The 20429-nt window shown below is 35.4% G+C and overlaps 1 protein-coding gene across 1 annotated transcript in view; it reads left to right on the top strand.

Moving 5' to 3' along the window:
• The window catches only part of MIB1 (mindbomb E3 ubiquitin protein ligase 1), a 122637-nt gene extending 110469 nt beyond the window's left edge, over positions 1–12168 (top strand). Inside the window, exons 19-21 of the mRNA XM_030335688.1 lie at positions 3704–3817; positions 6249–6349; positions 10490–12168. Of these exons, the coding sequence (XP_030191548.1) occupies positions 3704–3817; positions 6249–6349; positions 10490–10630 (356 nt within the window). The 3' untranslated portion in view covers positions 10631–12168. The remainder of the gene's footprint in view (positions 1–3703; positions 3818–6248; positions 6350–10489) is intronic.
• The last annotated feature ends 8261 nt before the right edge of the window (positions 12169–20429 follow it).

Raw genomic sequence — 20429 nt, 5'->3', positions numbered from 1 at the left:
ATTTCCTCTTGGGATGGGAGAGCATTCCTCTGATACGTAACATTAGAAAGCCCATTATGATATATTTTTGATATTTTCATGGCTACTACATTAAACAAGTAGTTACTAAACAATTCCATAATAAATGATATCAATTTGATAGAGAAGGAAGAGAATTGTTCAACATATTTTAGGAATTTTAGAGACAAACTGTTTACAATAGAAAGTACATTTAGAAAATTATGTGAGCAACCTTATAATTCTATATTAGTTAAAACTTATAAAAAGTATCTTCCTTTTTTATTCTCAAGCCTTAAGATCTTGAAGTATTTTTTATTTAAAAAAAAAAGGGGGCCCTACTAAAAAGGAGAACTATAGACCAATTTCCCTGATGAACATGGATGCAAAAATCTTCAACAAGGTATTAGCCAACTGGATCCAACAGTACATTAAAAAAATTATTCATCATGACCAAGTGGGATTTATACCTGGGATGCAGGGCTGGTTCAATATCTGCAAAACAATTAACATGATTCATCACATCAATAAAAGAAAGGACAAGAACCATATGATTCTCTCAACAGATGCAGAGAAAGCATTTGACAAAATACAGAATCCTTTCTTGATAAAAACCCTCAAGAAAGTAGGGATAGAGGGATCATACTTTGAGATCATAAAAGTCATATATGAATTACCCAACGCTAATATCATCCTCAACTTGGAAAAACTGAGAGCTTTCCCCCTAAGGTCAGGAACAAGACAGGGATGTCCACTCTCGCCACTTTTGTTCAACATAGTATTGGAAGTCTTAGCCTCTGCAATCACACAACACAAAGAAAAGGCATCCAGATCAGCCAGGAGGAGGTCAAACTTTCACTCTTCACAGATGACATGATACTCTATATGGAAAACCCAAAAGATTCCACCAGAACACTGTTAGAACTGATTCATGAATTCAGCATAGTTGCAGGTTATAAAATCAATGCACAGAAATTGGTTGCATTCCTATACACCAAACAATGAAGCGACAGGAAGAGAAATCAAGGAATTGATCCCATTTACACAGTTGCACCAAAAACCATAAGATACCTAGGAATAAATCTAACCAAAGAGGTGAAAAATCTATACACTGAAAACTATAGAAAGCTTATGAAAGAAATTGAAGAAGACACAAAAAAAATGCAAAAAGATTCCATGCTCTTGAATAGTAAGAACAAATATTGTTAAAATGTCGATACTACCCAAAGCAATCTACATATTCAGTGCAATCCTTATCAACATGACACCATCATTCTTCACAGAGCTAGAACAAATAATCCTAACATTTGTATGGAACCAGAAAAGACCCTGAATAGCCAAAGCAATCTTGAAAAAGAAAACCAAAGCAGGAGGCATCACAATCCCAGACTTCAATCTGTATTACAAAGCTATAATCACCAAGACAGTATGGTACTGACACAAGAAGAGACACTCAGATCAATGGAACAGAATAGAGAACCCAGAAATGGACCCACAAACGTATGGCCAACTAATCTTTGACAAAGCAGGAAAGAATATCCAATGGGAATAAAGACAGTCTCTTCAGCAACTGGTGCTGGGAAAACTGGACAGCAACATGCAGAAGCAACCTGGACAGCATCCTGGACCACTTTCTTACACCAAACACAAAAATAAACTCAAAATGGATGAAAGACCTCAATGTAAGACAGGAAGCCATCAAAATCCTCAAGGAGAAAGCAGGCAAAAACCTCTTTGATCTTGGCCGCAGCAACTTCTTACTCAACACATCTCTGGAGGCAAGGGAAACAAAAGCAAAAATGAACTGGGACCTCATCAAAATAAAAAGCTTTTGCACAGTGAAGGAAACAGTCAGCAAAACTAGAAGGCAACTGACAGAATGGGAGAAGATATTTGCAAACAACATATCAGATAAAGGGTTAGTATTGAAAATCTATAAAGAACTTATCAAACTCAACACCCAAAAAACAAATAATCCAGTGAAGAAATGGGCAAAAGACATGAATAGACACTTCTCCAAAGAAGACATCCAGATGGCCAACCGACAGATGAAAAAATGCTCCATATCACTCATCATCAGGGAAATACAAATCAAATCCACAATGAGATACCACTTCACACCTGTCAGAATGGCTAACATTAACAACTCAGGCAACAACAGATGTTGGCAAGGATGCGGAGAAAGAGGGACTCTTTTGCTTTGTTGGTGGGACTGCAAGCTGGTGCAGCCACTCTGGAAAACAGTATGGAGGTTCCTCAAAAAACTAAAAATAGAACTACCCTACAACCCAGCAATTGCACTACTAGGTATTTATCCAAGAAATACAGGTGTGCTGTTTCCAAGGGACACATGCACCCCCATGTTTATAGCAGCACTATCAACAATAGCCAAAGTATGGAAAGAGCCCAAATGTCCATTGATGGATGAATGGATAAAGAAGATGTGGTATATATATTCAATGGAGTATTACTCGGCAATCAAAAAGAATGAAATCTTGCCATTTGCAACTACGTGGATGGAACTGGAGGGTATTATGCTAGGTGAAATTAGAGAAAGACAAATATCATATGACTTTACTGATATGAGGACTTTAAGAGACAAAACAGATGAACATAAGGGAAGGGAAACAAAAATAATATAAAAACAGGGAGGGGGACAAAACAGAAGAGACTCATAAATATGGAGAACAAACTAGGGGTTACTGGAGGGGTTGTGGGAGGGAGGATGGGCTAAATGGGTAAGGGGCACTAAGGAATCTACTCCTGAAATCATTGTTTCACTATATGCTAACTAACTTGGATGTAAATTAAAAAAAAAAAAATTAAGTATTATGTTGAAAAAAAAAACTAGGGCACAAGGCATGAAAAAAAGAAAAAATGAAAAAAAAATAAAAGGTGTACATATTGAAAAGGGATAAATAAAATTGTGCTTATTTGCAGGTGGAAAAAAAAGGGGGGTGGTGACTGGGTGGTTCAGTCTGTTGAACGTCTGTCTGACTCTTGATTTCAGCTCTGGTCATGATCTCACAGTCGTGAGATTAAGCCCCACTTTGGGATTCTGACAGTGCAGAGAGCCTGCTTAGGATTTTCTCTCTCTTTCTCTCTCTCTCTCTGCCCTGTCCCTGCTCACACATGCCCTCTCTCTCTCTCAAAAAAAAAAAAAAAAAAACAAAACAGTTAAAAACCCAGAAAAACAACTTTGACAATTTATTCTAATATATTACTAGAAAATGTCATTATTTTCATGACAAGGGGTGCTCTCTTCTAGAGGCTGCCTCTAGAGAATATACATTTGTAAGATGATAACATTTTAAGAAGATAGAATTGTGTATTCATAGAACTTGTTTAATGTTTATCTTAATGTGAAATTAAAATTTTTTTTTAAGTTTATTTATTTTTGAGAGAGAGAGAGAGAGAGAGAGAGAGAGAGAGAGAGAGAGGGAGAGAGCGTACGTGAGCAGGGGAGGGGCAGAGAGAGGGAGACGCAGAATCGAAGCAGGCTCCAGGCTCTGAGCTGTCAGCACAGAGCCCGACGTGGGGCTCGAACCCACAAACTGCAAGATCATGACCTGAGCCGACATCAGAAGCTTAACTGACTGAGCCACCCAGGTGCCCCATCTTAGTGTGAAATTTAAAAATGAACAAAAAAGGCCAACCCTCTTATCACCTTGTCTCTTGTAAGAAGTATCCTATTGCTGTTTTCCAGACTGTGCTAGCCTGATGAAGAAGTGTGTGCAGTGCCGGGCAGTAGTTGAACGAAGAGTGCCTTTCATTATGTGTTGTGGAGGGAAAAGTTCAGAAGATGCCACTGATGACATCTGTAAGTGTATTTTTCTTACTTTGCTGTCTTCTTGGGACTTTCATGAACATCTCTTCTCATGTGTAGTAGAATGTTGGCTTGTGAAGCACAAGGTTACGTGACCTCAGTCTACAGAGGAACAGATGGGGTTTTGTTCTTATCACAGGAAACTTGAGATTGTATTTTTCTAGCTTGCAGTATGATTATAGAACTTTGAGCATTGGTTTTTTAAGAAACCTCCATGTGTAATATAAAGAAAATTGTTGTGTTCTTGCTTAAAGAAAATTTGCTTTTTTTTAACATTAAATTTAGAGTATCTTGGTGAATTAGCATATTACAAATTATTTTTTCAGTTATATAAGTGTTAACATCTCATTCTTGGGTGTAGCACATTTCACCTAGCACATGTCAGTATTTTATAGAATAGCATTTATTCGGGACAGAGTAACTGTAGATAAACTGAAATGTAACTCAGTAAAGAAGTGGAAAGATGAAAAATTATTTACTTTCAACCTTTTAAAAATTTTTTTTAATTTATTTTTTTATATATAATTTATTGTCAAATTGGTTTCCATACAACACTCAGTGCTTGTCCCAACAGGTGTCCTCTTCAGTGCCCATCACCCACTTTCCCCTCTCGCCCACACCCCATCAACCCTCAGTTTATTCTCAGTTTTTAAGAGTCTCTTATAGTTTGGCTCCTTCCCTCTCTGTAACTATTTTTTTCCCCTTCCCCTCCCCAATGGTCTTCTGTTAAGTTTCTCAGGATCCACATAAGAGTGAACATATGGTATCTTTCTCTCTATGACTTATTTCACTTAGCATAACACTCTTCAGTTCCATCCACGTTGCTACAAAAGGCCATATTTCATTCTTTCTCATTGCCAAGTAGTATTCCATTGTATATATAAACCACATCTTCTTTATCCATTCATCAGTTGATGGACATTTGGGCTCTTTGCATAATTTGACTGTTGTTGAAAGTGCTGCTATAAACATTGGGGTACAAGTGCCCCTATGCATCAGCACTCCTGTATCCCTTGGGTAAATTCCTAGCAGTGCTATTGCTGGGTCATAGGGTAGATCTATTTTTAATTTTTTTGAGGAACCTCCACACTGTTTTCCAGAGTGGCTGCACCAGTTTGCATTCCCACCAACAGTGCAAGAGGGTTCCCATTTCTCCGCATCCTCTCCAGCACTTTTCTTTTCTTTTTTTTTTAAAGTTTATTTATTTATTATGAGACAGACAGAGACAGTGTGAGTGGGGGAGGGGAAGAGAGAGGGAAAGAGAGAGAATTCCAAGCAGGCTCCACGCTGCCAGCATAGAGCCCAATGTGGGGGCTCAAACCCATGAAACATCGAGATCATGACCTGAGCTGAAACCAAGAGTCAGAACCTCAACTGACTGAGCCACCCAGGCGCCCCCTACTTTCAACCTTTTCAGTACTATAGCTGTATAAAAATATTTTTCATCTTTGCACTAGATAGAAGCTTGGAATGGTACCTTTGATTTCTTTGTTCTATGTATGCACGAGGAAGAACATTAGTGTAGCCAATTCTGCTCAGGGCTCTTTGTCTTTATCACTGATAGAGCAGAATTAAAATCCCAGAAACAAGTTAACTAGAGTAAAAGAGTAAAAGTCTATAAAGAGTAGGAAAAGTGCAATAAAAAATTTCCCTCTAGGGGCGCCTGGGTGCCTCATTCAGTTAAAGGTTTAACTCTTGATTTCGGCTCAGGTCATGATCTCAGGGTTGTGAGATTGAGCCCCACATCGGGCTCCACACTGGGCGTGCAGCCTACTTGAATTTTCTCTCTCCCTCTGCCCCTCCTCCGCTTGTTCTCTCCCTCTCTCTCACTCTCTCTCTCAAAAAAAAACAAAAAAAACAAAAACAAAAAAAACAAAAACTCCCTCCGTTTAGTAGACCCACTGATCACATCTTTTCTTTCATGGAATTCCTCATCTCCAATCAGTAACAAGGAGGGCTGGGAAGAAAGGAAGGAGGTTAGGTTTTTGTGTGTTCTCCTAAACATCATCTAAGAGACTTTATGATTATTGCTGCCCAAACTGGCCAAAGTGCTGTGCTACCTCCCATCTTGGCTTTGTAAAATGCAGGAACAGAGAAAACAAGCATAGAATGTGTTTGTGAGCTTGCCAAAGGAAGCAAGTAGAAGCGCCTCGGAGAACTCAAAAGTCTGTGTAGTTTGTTGTCTGGCTGAGTTAAATAGAATTAGAAAATAATGTGCAAACCTGTTTTCTTTTTAAAGATTATAAATGAAGGAGTATAACGTGAATGTCACTACTGTATTGGTTGTCCATGAGTGAAAAAAAAATTTTAAGGGGATTCTAGTAATAGTCTGGTTTTTAATAAAGTAGTAATAATTTTAGAAATAAAAAAAATCATTGCTATGTCAAAACAGTCATAACATTAAAATATTTTATTTGTATTATAGCAAGTGGAAATATTCCTGTGTTACAAAAGGACAAGGATAATACCAATGTCAATGCAGATGTGCAAAAGTTGCAACAGCAGTTACAGGACATTAAGGAGCAGGTAATGATGATCTCTTCATGGTAAATGATGATTCTAAGGATGGCATTTAATATTTTTCTATAAAGCTGTTGGTGTTTTACATAGTAAGTAGGATTCACATTAGGGTATCATTTATAGTATTTGAATAGTTTGTAAAAGGTAATATGATTAAAAGATTTAATCAGGCCTTTTCCAAAATAAGAAACAAACAGATGACCAGTAATGCTCAACCAGACTAGTAATCAAGAAATGAAAATTGGGGTGCCCGGCTGGCTTAGTCAGTAGAGCATGTGACTCTTGATCTTGGGGTTGTGAGTTCAGGCCCCACTTTGGGCATAGAGCTTACATTAAAAAAAGAAGAGGAGGAAGTAGAAGAAAGGAAAATTACAGAAAAGAAAACTACAGTGAGGTGCCTGTCTCCCTACCAGACTGAGTAGAAAACTCTGTGTTAGAAATTGTCAGTATAGGGGCACCTGGGAGTCTCAGTCAGTTAAGCGAATGACTCTTGATCTCAGCTCTGGCCTCGAGCTCACAGTTGTAAGTTAAAGCCCTGTGTTGGACTTCACACTGGGAGTGAAGCCTGCTTAAAAAAAAAGAAAAAGAAAGAAATGATCAGTACACGGTATTAGAATACGGGAGTACAAATTAGTAAAAACACTTTGGAAAAGTTTGTCACTGTAATATTAACTAAGCAGGATATTATTTTGAAGTGCAAATTTGGAAAAAATTGTACAGATGGTGTTTAAAACCAAGGGTAGTGGTTTTCTTGGGATGGCTGGAAGGTGGGGCACAAGGGAAGTTTCTGTATAGAGGGATATAAAGTGCCCATTACGTGCATTTGATCAATTTGTGAACTTTTATCAAATGGTACATTTATGATTTGTGCACATTTCTATATAAGTGTGATACTTCAGTAGAAAGGAAAAATATATATGTTCTCTTTCACTCTCACTCTGTCATAACAGAAAGCAAGGGAAAGATAAATGCAGTATTTAGAATAGTGGGTTTCAGTGATGGGTAGATGGAAAGGATTTGGGAAGATATATGGAGGGGCTTCAAAAGAAAGGGTAGCACTCCATGCTTTAAGCTGGGTGGTGGTTTATATTGTTCTTTATATCTTATACATACCAACAGACGTCCTCTCTTATCTACTCAATATTTCATAGCAGCAACAGTAAAATAAAGAAGCTAGTTAAAACTTGTTACATATATGGTAAGTAAGAAAGTCTGCTTTTTTCCCTTCCCACCTTATCATTTGACCTAGCAATTAAATCTGATTCAAAAGATTGAGAAGCATAGGGTGTTATTTCTTTAGTTTGGGTATCACATCAGTGTTGCCATGCAGTTGTTAGTCATCACTTGTCTTTTCTACCTGAGTTTATAAGTAATATAGTCAATAAATAGGATAACTAATGACCCTTGTGATAGAGTAATATAGTAGATAGTTATTAAAGAATTAAGCATATGTATTTATTAGGAATTTAAGCACCCATCCGAAAAGATTAAAACTCTATGACTTGGCTAGTTTTTGTTTCGAAATCTAGTACCTAGTAATACTTGTTATATGGTGACTGAGTAAAGATAAACATGGATTTACCTGTTCTTATGTAGCAACATAAAAATAGGAACATATTTAGCTCATTCTAATATAAAATAGAATGTTTCAAAAATCTTTTAAAGCTCCAGGGCACCTGGGAGGCTCAGTCGCTTAAGTGTCTGACTTCACACGTCATGACCTCATGGTTTGTGAGTTCGAGCCCCATGTTAGGCTCTGTGCTGACAGCTCAGAGCCTGGAGCTGCTTCGGGTTCTGTGTCTCCTGCTCTCTCTGCCCCTTCCCTGCTCACTCTCTGTCTCTCAAAAATAAACATTAAAAAAAATTTTTTTTAAATCTTAAAGCTCCTTAGCATCTCATTTTCTTTCCCATAAGACCCTTATAGAAAGATAAAACTGATTTTTGAACAAGTCTTCTCTGAAAAGCATTTCATCTCCTATTTGTGAATTAAAATTAGTTGTGAATAATGATAATTTTGAACCCTATTATGGGTCCTGAAAAAATAATTCAGCTTAGGGCGCCTGGGTGGCTCAGTCAGTTAAGCATTCCACTCTTGGTTTTGGCTCAGGTCATGATCTCACAGTTTCGTGAGTACGAGCCCCAAGTGGGGCTCTGTGCTGGCAGCATGGGGCCCACTTGGGATTCTCCCTCTCTCTCTGCTCCTCCCCCACTCATTCTGCCTCTGTCTCTCTCAAATAAACTTAAAATAAATAAATAAATAAATAATCCAGCTCTACTTTTATCCCAAGTTCAGCACTCCAAAGAAGTTTCTTCCCCCTTAAATAATATTCATGACCAGATTTCATCACAAAAATATATTTAAACAGTTACAACAAAATTCATTCTGAGGACTGATGGGATTTCTTGCAGGGACCTTGGTCCTTGGCTTTTGTCAAGGTAACTAAGACAAAGCATCTGAATAACTCTTTTTAAAATTTAAATCTCCAATCTTTCTCTTACCCCAGTGTAATTTCACGTGCTATTAAGAATATATTAATCTCAAAGTAACTGAAGTTACTAATTGACTGCATAGAACTCTTGGAAATTTAATGGGAAAGAAACCATTTTAATGGTACTAAAAGGCTGGTTTGGCTTTTTTAATTTTTTTATGTTTCTATTTATTTTTGAGACAGACAGAGCATGAGCAGGGGAGGGACAGAGAGAGAGGGAGACAGAATCTGAAGCAGGCTCCAGGCTCTGAGCTGTCAGCACAGAGCCCAACGCGGGGCTCGAACTCACAGACTGTGAGATCATGACTTGAGCCGAAGTCGGAAGCTTAACCGACTGAGCCACCCAGGCGCCCCTGGTTTGGCTTTTTAAAATAAAAAAGTATATACAATTTTCTACAGCTTTGTCTCTCAAGCTTTAAGATAGATACATGTGAAAATTTACTTTGGAAGGGTGGGGCTAACAATTAGATTTGTAGTTCCTTCCCCCTCCCTGCCACAGTGATGATTGTCAAAGTTGATCATTACATTTTCGTATAGGCCTTAGGCCTAGTTTATTAATCTAGAAATTCTTTTTGATTATGTCATTTCTATGTTATTTAGGATACTTTTCCATGGATACTTTTCCCAAATAACATAGAAATGACTTCATAATATGAAGTATTGTGGTATAGTAAGGTAAAAAAAATGTTTTTCTGAAAATAAAACGTAAAATGTGTTTTTGTGAAAAATTATGTGATTTCCTAGAGTGTTTTCACCAACGTATACCTAACGTACTTCTAAATTTTTCTGAGTTCATGAAGTTACATTTGTTAATATGTAAGTAAGGCTAATTTTTTTTTTTTTTTCAACGTTTATTTATTTTTGGGACAGAGAGAGACAGAGCATGAACGGGGGAGGGGCAGAGAGAGAGGGAGACACAGAATCGGAAACAGGCTCCAGGCTCTGAGCCATCAGCCCAGAGCCTGACGCGGGGCTCGAACTCACAGACCGCGAGATCATGACCTGGCTGATGTCGGACGCTTAACCGACTGCGCCACCCAGGCGCCCCAAGGCTAATTGTTTTTAATTGAAGGGGATCTACATTAATAGTAATCCAGTGAAGGATGTTTCAAAGCAAGAGCTCTGGGGCCACATGATCCAGTTTACATTATGGCCTGTGGTGGGGAGGTGTTTAGCCCCACGAAGCCCCAGTTTGCTCGTTTTTAAAGTGATAGTGATAATAGGGCTGAGATATTATCATAGTGTGTGGCATGTGTCTTTAGGGACATCTGTACACTGCTCCCCCTCCCCCATAGGCCTGATGTATTGTGTTACTTTCATACAAGAACAGCATATAGTTCACAGAGTTGGGGAATCTGAATGAGACTGAATGGGGCTATTTTTCATTCATTTCCTGTTAGATTTTGACATTTGCATTTTTTGTTTTATATAGTATTTATTTAATGAAGTGTCTTTTATACATGACAGTACAACTGATATTTCTATTTTATATAAAGGGATAACTTTATTTAAAAATTTTTTAATTAAAAAAAATTTCTCGAACATTTTAAAGCAACAAAAGATTAAAACAACAAAAGAAAATGTTACAAAGTTATTATATACAATGTCAAAATATACAATGTCTCAGCATTTATTACCTTGTTATCTCCCATTCCAGACCATGTGCCCTGTATGTTTGGATCGTTTGAAGAATATGATTTTCCTCTGTGGCCATGGAACGTGTCAGCTCTGTGGAGACCGAATGAGTGAATGTCCTATTTGTCGCAAGGCTATTGAGCGAAGGATTCTTTTGTATTAATTAAGAAACTCAGTGTGTTTTGTTAGCTAAAGTATTTGGTCATGAGCTCTTAGTGAAGCTGTTAAGCTAGTTGGACGTTCTAATGAACTAATTTTTAATATCATAGTTTCTTTCCTAGAGTGTAATTAGACTGTAAATGTATCAGAACAAAAAAAAAAACCTCTATAAGACAGTGTTTGAAGTTGTGGTTTTTGTTTTTGTTTCTTTTAATTTGAAACATCAAATCCATATAATTCATAGGTAATTTACTTGTCACTTCTAAGGGGAAAGTCCTTTAAGAATGTCCTGTTATTTTTGTTTTTATTGCATTTTTCTTATAGTTTGTAAATTTGTTAGACCTCAAGAAATGTAGATCCTGATGATCAGCTGTCCTTCAGTTTATTGTGATTTTACACAGTTGACACAGGTACTCAGAAAAGTCATGCATCAAGTGAACAGGGCAAGTCAAACCATTATGCCGCATATATTAAATGACAAAATTATAATATGAGTTTTACATAGTTAATATTGAAGATAAGATTATCTGAAGAGAGGATTATCTTTTTAAGATAAAAAGTTATGCAAATGATTGTTTCTGAATTCTTACAGTAAATGGAAGCATGGAATGAGAGAGTAGTGACTTTGCATTTAGCTTAATTTATAGACTTAAAAAGAAAATTGTTAAACTTGAATCAAATTGCCAGTTTCAGAATGATTGACATGAAAAGGAAGAATAAGCAGTCACAGTGGGGAACTGAGGTGGGGGAAAGTGGCCAATGAAAGAGTACCTTTTAACTGACCATTAACAGTTGCCTTTCCTGTATTAATTTATACACTGTTCTGTTTAGCCAGCCTTTAAAAAAAAAAAAAAAGTGTATGAAAAGTGTACCTCAGTTTTCCCTGTGGTCACTTATCCAGGCTTGACCTGACCAGTGAAATGATACTGCCCTATTTGGGCTCTGAGGTTGCATGTTGCTTTTCTCATGTACTGAGTAGTACCCCAGTGATCTGAGAAGGGGTAGTGCATTGTCTCAAGGCAACAATCTTTTTTTTGTTCCTGTTGATTCTGACAGTGTTACTGGTTCTACCTACATCGTAAGCCCTCCTTCCATTTTCTTTCAGTTGCTAAGACTTGTTATAAAGAAAACACTCTTTATCTACAAATGAGGATATTATTTAAATTGCCAACAGTATCCAAGACATAGTAAGTAACCTAATAATAAATACTTTAGAAAGAGTGACCAGGACATTTACAGAAATATGTCTGATTATCTGCAGTTTTTCCTTTAACTCAAACTTTTGATTCTAGAGCATCTAATCATTTTCTGCCCTTTAAATGAGTAATGTTACTCTGTCTAGGATGAATATACATATAAATAAGTGTTTTGAGGTCATTGCTGCTAGATTATAAAAATATCACCTGTTTACAATGGTGTCTACTATATACTGTGTATAAGCTTACTCCTAAGGATAGTTATCTTGTAGCTTTTTCTTTTCTTTTTTTCTTTTGATTCTGGTTATTCCTTCCTTCCTTCCTTCTTGCCTGCCTGCCTGCCTTCCCTCCCTCCTTTCTTCTCTTTCTTTCTTTTTCTTTCTTTCTTCCTTTCTGTTTCTTTCATTTCGGCAACTAAATTTAAGAATATTCCTGGCAATTTAATGGCTGCTGCTTTTGCAAGTCCTGGTGAAAACAGTGGAGCTTTGCTGGCTGATTTTGTAGTCTTGGTGATTCCGTATCTGTGTTTAGCTAAATAATTTAGCATTTAGAATAGTAAAATTTTTATAAGTTTTGAATTTGAAAATTTGTATGGATTCAGTTATCTAATAAAGGGCCACTGAGGCTATTTTTTTAAGCCATATTTCAAAGTTATAAAAAGAGCATCTGACATGATGTCACATAAAGAAACAGACTTATTTTCTTTCAGATTTGAAAATAGCAACAGTCGGGATTTTTTTCCTTCCATGCCATAGGCTGCCCATCTCTTTTCCACTAGGTCAGCTGGAGAGGAGGGAACACCTGGCTGACTCATGCACAGTTTGGCCAGCCAGTGAATTCTGTCTAGAGCTCTACTTACATCTTTTTTGTCTTTTGAGCTTGCTGTGCTTAAACTTACATCCCTAAAGGGCAATTTCATTTTCCAGACTAGTTTATTTCTTCTAAATTAAAAATACAATAACATAAACTATTACAAAAGTCATATAAGGTCACTGTGATTATAGTGTTGTGTATTTGTGCATTTTCTATATTTGTACCACTCTGAAATTTGTTTGATGAATAGAAAATGTTTCTCTCTTCATGTTTTCAAGCACCTGAAAAATTATTTTAAATTTGTTTCGTGCTTGTGAGCAAGAATAAGGTTAAGAACAGAGTTGTTTAAGTGACTGTCTTCTAACTCTGAAATTGCTACCTCTTATGTGTCTCTCAGCAGTACTTTCCCAATTAGGTATGTTTCCTTCTCATCAGCTCGTCATCTTGTGCCTCAGAAGAGCTTTTACTTTTCCTAGAATCATTTAAAAAAACACAGCAGACATTCATTCAGAAATGTATTTATTGGGCCTCAGGGGCTAGATACACAACATTGAAAAATGGTCAGCATTTAGCACACACTGAGTCTATCATGCAGCAGTTGTACATTTGAAGAACTCTGTAGTCAAGAAGGGATCCAAAGGTACTGATAACATTTCTTCCTAATGTTTCAGAAGAGTTGTCTTAAAGTAGCATTTGGATTCCCTCTCTGTATCCCCTTACTCCTACCACATTTTCGCCTTTACTCTAAGATTGTCAGCCTTGTTGCCCAAAACACACACACAACTTACCAGATGGTGCTATTCTAGTCATTTTTGTTCACATAATTTAACATTCTTACTGCTTATATTACTAACGTATTGAATTTTTCTGGGAGCAAGAAGGCTTTTCAAGTGAAGATCACTTTGTATTAGTGTAGGGTATGATATTAGACAGTGTTTAGCTGACCAAATCATGTTTGGACAAAGTGTTTGTAATTTTAAACATTGCAAATTGACCAGCTATAACATTAATTGATAATATTGAAAATAGCATTCTTAAATTTGTATCTTTGATGGCTTTAGCCTGTAGGAACTAAATTTTAGCATGTTGAAATGCATGCTGCTTAGGACTAGTCCAACTCAAATGTATAAACTTGCTGGGTCATTTTTACATAGTAGAAATACACAATCTTGTTATGTGTTGCCCAGTTGCTGTCCTTTGTTTATTATGAATTTTGGACCCTTAGTGATGGGGTAGGATAGGAAGACAGTAAGGAGTTGCAAGCAAGCAAGCAAGCAAGCAAGAAAAGTCAGTATCTGAGTTTAGAGAAAAAAAGGGGTTTAAGAAAGTCATGTAGATTTCATCAAAGCGGTAAGCAGAGAGAGTATATTTGATTGAACAATATAAAAAAGGTCTCTTAATCAGTTTTTAGTGTCATTTAATTTACAATTGCTTTGTAAACTATACAGTTTAATACATCTGGCTTTAAAAAAAGGCCAAAGGAAAAGCGCCTATCCTCTCAGAGTGTCTAAAATGTTATAGTAATAATTTGTGTAAAAATTGAATATTTGGAATAGAATTTTTTTTACATTTTTTTAAATTGTGGTAAAAACACATAACATGAAATTTACCATCTGCACCATCTTTTAAGTGTACAGCTCAGTAGTGTTAACTATATTCACATTGTTGTTAAACGGCTATCTGGGAGAACTTTCTCACTTGCAGGATTGAAACTCTATACCCATTGAACAAAATTCCCTTTTCTCTTCACTGCCCCCCCCCCAGTGGAATAGCATTATGGTTAAATATAAATCAAGGAACAACCTTAATTATCTTAATTGTTTGTGTTTGCAAGATTTAAAGTCACGGTTAATACTAAGTTCCTTAAAATTTGAGGGATGACAATTTCTTCCCTTCCTCCCAACTGTTATAAATCATAATTGAGTTGATTTTAAATGTCTGTTAATTGGAAGGGTTTGTTATTTCATTTGGAGCTGGAGGGGAGAAACACATTTTAAACATTAGAATTAGGTTAGCTCTGAATTTGGGAAGGTAATAGATTTTCACAGACTATGTGTGCCTTGTCAAAAATGTCAGTTGTCTTTAAGTCTCCTTGTAACGGTCTCAAAATATTTTTTTTCTCTCAAAAACTCAACCTAATTTTATTTGCTTGAATATTAATGATAGGAATGCATACTGATACTACTTGATAATCATATAATAGCCTTGGAACTTTAACATATATATATATATATATATATATCTATAGCAGTATTAATAATCATAGTTGTACTTCTTTAAAACATTAAATTTGAGGAAAAACTATTTAATGATGTCTCATTTGTACATTGCTTTGCTACAATGAGGGGGAAGCCTTTAGATTGAGACTCAGTTTACTGGTAAATGGTTAGTAGTGGATGAAACTAGAATATAAAAATATGAACGAGTTAGGGGAGCTGATGAATTAAAATTGTAAGTTGCTACATCAGCATTTTCTACCTCCTTTTCTGTCAGAGTATTGCTTTTCCAGCTCTTATTCTTATTTGTGACTAAGGCGGAGAGGGGAACCCGAGGTTCAAATTGAGATTCTTATTTTGTTGAAGATTGAAGCAAGTAGGTACAGGAAGGGTGACCTGTCACGTCACTTTGGTGCATAAAATCCATAATTACAGGTTGTAATTGACATGTACAAAATGTGTGAGAAAGATAATATTACTGGCTGTTTTACTTCTCCTGTGTGGTCTACATGACTTTGTTTCATAAACATGACTTCTTTCCTACACAATGCAAAATGGTCTTGTAATTTTCTATAAAAGAAACAAATATGCCATTTTGTCTGAAATCTATAATTTCAGGAAGCTATTGAAAGTTCTGACTCAGGGCTTTGTAACAAGTTTAAGCAATTGTTAATTATATTTTGGAAAATCCATCTACATAATTCTTCAGTGCCTTGAAAGAATTATTAACTTGGCAACACTACTAAAACTTTATAGAAGGCTGTCTTTAGCGTGCGTGTATCATCACACACATTTATACGGCGTATTGCTTAGCTTGTGTGATAGCAATACTGCATGTGTGCTGGCTTTGGGTAATTCTTTAAAGGGAGTTTTCTAGATTTGCACTTGATATTTGTTTTTTAAAAAACTGATTATTTATGGCCATGACACTGTTAGTAGAAAAATAATTCTGTAAGTCATCATGCAAAGTCATGTATAAGTAGCATCTGGGAAGAAGAGCAAGGGTTCATATAGTTTGCTGTTTTAAAATGAAAAGAGGATCTGTTTGGTAAACACAGATTGTCTTCCCCTCAAATGAAAAAAAGAACTTTTGTTCACGTGATTCGGTTTAAAAAAAAACTTTTTTAAGGGAAATAATGGATTGCATGTTCTTCTTAATGCTAGTCTTATTTAGCCTGAATCCACAAAGTTGTTTTTCTGTTAATTTCAGTATGCTTGTCATTCTAAATACCATATATTCAGTGTGATAGAAAGCAATTTAATCGACGCATAGCAGTGTTTTTGCTTTGTGTTTTTCCCAGTGTTTTTTAGCTCCCACTTGATTAAAGTCTTGCTCGTGAATAGAGTTTCTGTATGGCAAATGATTCTTGCTTATTATTAGCTTTTGTTAAAAAAAATGCTTAGCAAGAACTAAGCTTTTAAAAATTAATGCAAACATTTACCATTAATAAAACTTATGATGTAATATCATTCTATAATGCTTTTCTCTGATCTTTTGAAGTATTCTTTATAGAAGTATATATGAATTTTAATTTTTAAGGTATTTGAAGACATATCTCAATGTATCAAATCTGTTATTGGAAAGGAAATTATCATGTCTTTGAGAAACAAGGACATACATCTCCAACTCAATATAAGACATAGGTGCCCACATCTGGAAGGCTCTCATTGCAATTGTTTACATTTAAGGTACCTCTATCTACAGGGCCAAAGAAGCTTTTCATATTTTAACACCTCACACTCTTTCAGGATATTGTGAAAGTAGTCTGAATAGGATAAATTTGATAGAAAATAAGTCAGCCAGTCAGGAAGACTCAACTTTTTCTATACAGAGTTTATTCCTTTTCAAAATTCAGATGTAGATTTCATGTTCTAAAGATATACATTTTAAAGCAATGATTTATTTGGCTTTCTTAGTGTTTTGTGACTAAATCAGTAATTTGAATGGTTTGGAGTTATTTTATTTTTCAAGTTAATAGAAGCAGTTATTTGTCATTGAGAGGTTGTCTGGTTCTAGTTCAAAAATTCAGTATGTGTATCTGGAATGTTCAAGAGGAAAACCATCTGAAACAAAATCTTTTAACTGTTTATTTGAAAAAAAATCTGTATTCCAACTCTAAAATTGTGAATTTATTTTTGGATAACCTCTAACTGTATTTCTGTTGCTGTATAATTAGATATTTCATGGCAATATTTTTTATTAAATTGAAACTGTATAGGTTTTTAAAATAAAGACATTTTAGAAAATCTGATTTATATTTTTTATCATTGATAGTCATTCATCTTTCACAGAAATTCAAATTATTTGTTAGTTTTACAGTGTAGCATTTCCCAAACTTACTGACAGTGAAAACTTTTAAATGGTGCATTACAGAGTAGTGATAGTTTGTAAGATAGAATGAATGCATGGATTAAAGTAGAACACCAGAAGTTATTTCAGATAAGTTAATTGCTGAAGAGCGATCATTTGGCAAATAGTTTTTTTTTTCTTTTAAACAAAACTAGTTGATAAACTCATTTTGTTAAATACACACACACACACACACACACACACACACACACCCCTTATAAGCATAGTATGAGAGGATAAGACAAGATCCAGAACAGAGGCCATTGATCACTGAGTTGGTGACATATCAATGAGACTGTTAGGTAATGCTGCCTCTGCACTAATGCTCTAATCAAATGTGTGTATTCATGCTTTAGGTACCTTATTTATATCAGGTCCTTGCATTCTCAAATATGGCAGCTTTCTGAAAGGCCAATTTTCAAGTCAAATAAACATTCTTTACTTTTCTTATATTTAAGAGTATTACCCTCCCTTCCTGTTCTTTTCTTCCTTCCTACAGAACACCAATTAACATCTTGAGTGGAACATTGACATACAGATTGGAAAAAGCTTTTACAGGGGATGCTAACCCTGATTTAATAGGGAAATAGGGAAGCAACCAAATAAGAGAGCTCTGACCATGGCCAACCCGTACTGAAAAAAAGACTTGAGATTCAAAAAGTTTATATGCTGTCAGTATACAAGTATAGTACAAGAGTATCATAGTGGTTTCCTATTGCTGCTGGAAAAAAATGACCATGAGTGTAGTGGCTTCAAACAACAGAAACTTATGATCTTACAGTTCTGGAAGCCAGAGATTGGACAGAATACTAGTCAGAAAATCCCAAAGTTTTTGGAGATTAAACAATACACTTCTAAATGACATGGGTCAAAGAAGTCTCAAGAGAAATTATAAAAATGTTTTGAAAATACAACTTGTCAGAATTTGTGGGATGCCATGAAAGCAGCTCTTACAAAGCAACTTGTAAAATTGTATACATTAGAAAAAGATACAAAATTGTTCATCTAAGCTTCCACCTTAGGAAACTAGAAAAAGAAAAGCAAATTAAATCCAAAGTAACCAGAAGAAATAAGAAAACAAAAATCAATGAAATTGGAAATAGAAAATCAACAGAGAAAAATCAGAACCAAAAGCTAATTCTTTGAAAAGATCAATCAATAAAATTAATAAACCTCTAGCCAGATTATCTAAGAAAAAGAGAAGATACAAATTACTAATATTAGGGGTATTTTTTAAAGCTTATTTATTTTGAGAGAGCACAAGCCGGGGAGGCACAGAGAGAGGAGAGTGAGAGAATCCCAAACAGGGTCAGCACTGTCAGTACAGAGCCCAACTCAGGGCCCGAACCCACAAAATGGGAGATTGTGACCTGGGTCAAAACCAAGAGTTGGACACTCAGCTGACAGAGCCACCCAGGCGCCCCACAAATTACTAATATTAGGAATGAAAGATGTGCCATCACTACAAATCCCATGGACATTAAAAGGATAATAACTCAATGCCCACAAACTTGATAAATGAAATGGAACAATTCCTTAAGACAAAATATACCAAAACTCACACAAGGAGAAATAATCTGCATATACCTGTTTCTGTTAAAGAAATTGAAGCATTAATTACCTTTCAAAACAAAAAGCAGCAGGCCCAGATGGACTCACTGGTGAGTTCTACCAAGCATTTAAAAGAGAAATTATACCAACTCTACAATCTCTTCCAGAAAATAGAAGCAGAGCCAACATTACCTTAATTAATTACCAAAGACATTACAAGAAAGGAACACCATAGCCCAATATCTCTCATGAACATAAGATTTAAAAATTTGCAACACAATGTTAGCAAATTGAATCCAATAAAATATAAAAAGAATTATACACTGCTACCAATTGGAATTTATTCCAGGTATACAAGTCCCATTTAACATTCAAAAATTGATGAAATCCATCACATCAATATGCTAGAGGAAAAAGTCACCCTAACAGTAGAATGAGAAAAAGTATTGGACAAAATCCCAATTTGTGATATAAAAGAAAACGTATGATGAAAAATTTCAGTAAAATAGGAGTAGAGAAGAAACTCAATATGATAAAAGAGCGCCTATAAAAATGCTACAGCTAACATCACACTTAATGGTGAGAAACTAGATGCTTTCCCTGTAAAGTTGGGAATGAGGAAAGGATATCGCCTCTTTACCACTCATATTTAGCATTATGCTAAAGTCCCAGTGAATACAGCAAGACAAATAAAGAAAATAAAAGGTATACATGTAGGAAAGGAAAAAGCAAAACTGTATTTGCAGATGATATGATTGTTTATGTAGAAATTGCCAAAGAATCGACAAGAAAACTTGTGGAACTAATAAGCAAATGTTGATGTCCATAAAACAACTTGCTGGAATTTTGATTGAAACTTCACTGAATCTATAGATCAATTGGGAAGAACTGACATCTTAACAATATTGAGTCTTTATTAAGATAGAATATCTCTCCATTTATTTAGATTTTTTATTTCTTTGATGAGGGTTTTGTAGTTTTCCTCATTTGGTTCTTGTACATATTTTTTTATATAATACATACCCAAGGATTTCAGAGGTTTTGGTGCTAATGTAAATAATATTGTTTTTAATTTCAAATTCTGCGTTTTCATTGTTGATATATAAAAAAGCAGTTAATTTTTGTATATATGTATCTTGCAACCTTGCTATAAACTGATCCTGAAGCTTTATGGAAAGACAAAAGACCCAGAATAGCCAACACTATATTGAGGAAGAACAAAGTCATAGAACAAACACTACTTGGTTACAAGGCTTACAATAAAGCTAAAGTTATCAAGACAAGTGTGATACTGGCAAAAGCTTTGTTTCTTGGCCTTTTCAATGGGAAGAGCTAGAAACATTTTTAAGAAAAAAAAATATACCATGAGTTCAAACAAACTTCCAATTTGGGACTACTGGCTATTTATTTATCCTCACTGATCTTATATCTACATCTCTTTTCAACCATTAAAAAATGTATTTTTTTATTGCACAAAAACAATGTTATCACCAACAATATGGCTTCTGAAAACAGTTAAAATTTTTTCTGCAATTGTTATTAGTGTGTATCTCACTAGGGATATTTACTCAAATTACTGTGTTTTTTTAAAGCTAATTTTATTTTTTTTTAAATTTTTTTTTCAACGTTTATTTATTTTTGGGACAGAGAGAGACAGAGCATGAACAGGGGAGGGGC

Source organism: Lynx canadensis, chromosome D3 (assembly GCF_007474595.2).
Source record: "Lynx canadensis isolate LIC74 chromosome D3, mLynCan4.pri.v2, whole genome shotgun sequence".
Taxonomy (NCBI): domain Eukaryota; kingdom Metazoa; phylum Chordata; class Mammalia; order Carnivora; family Felidae; genus Lynx; species Lynx canadensis.
Note: the sequence above shows the minus strand (reverse complement) of the source record. Positions and strands in the feature narration are given on the sequence as shown.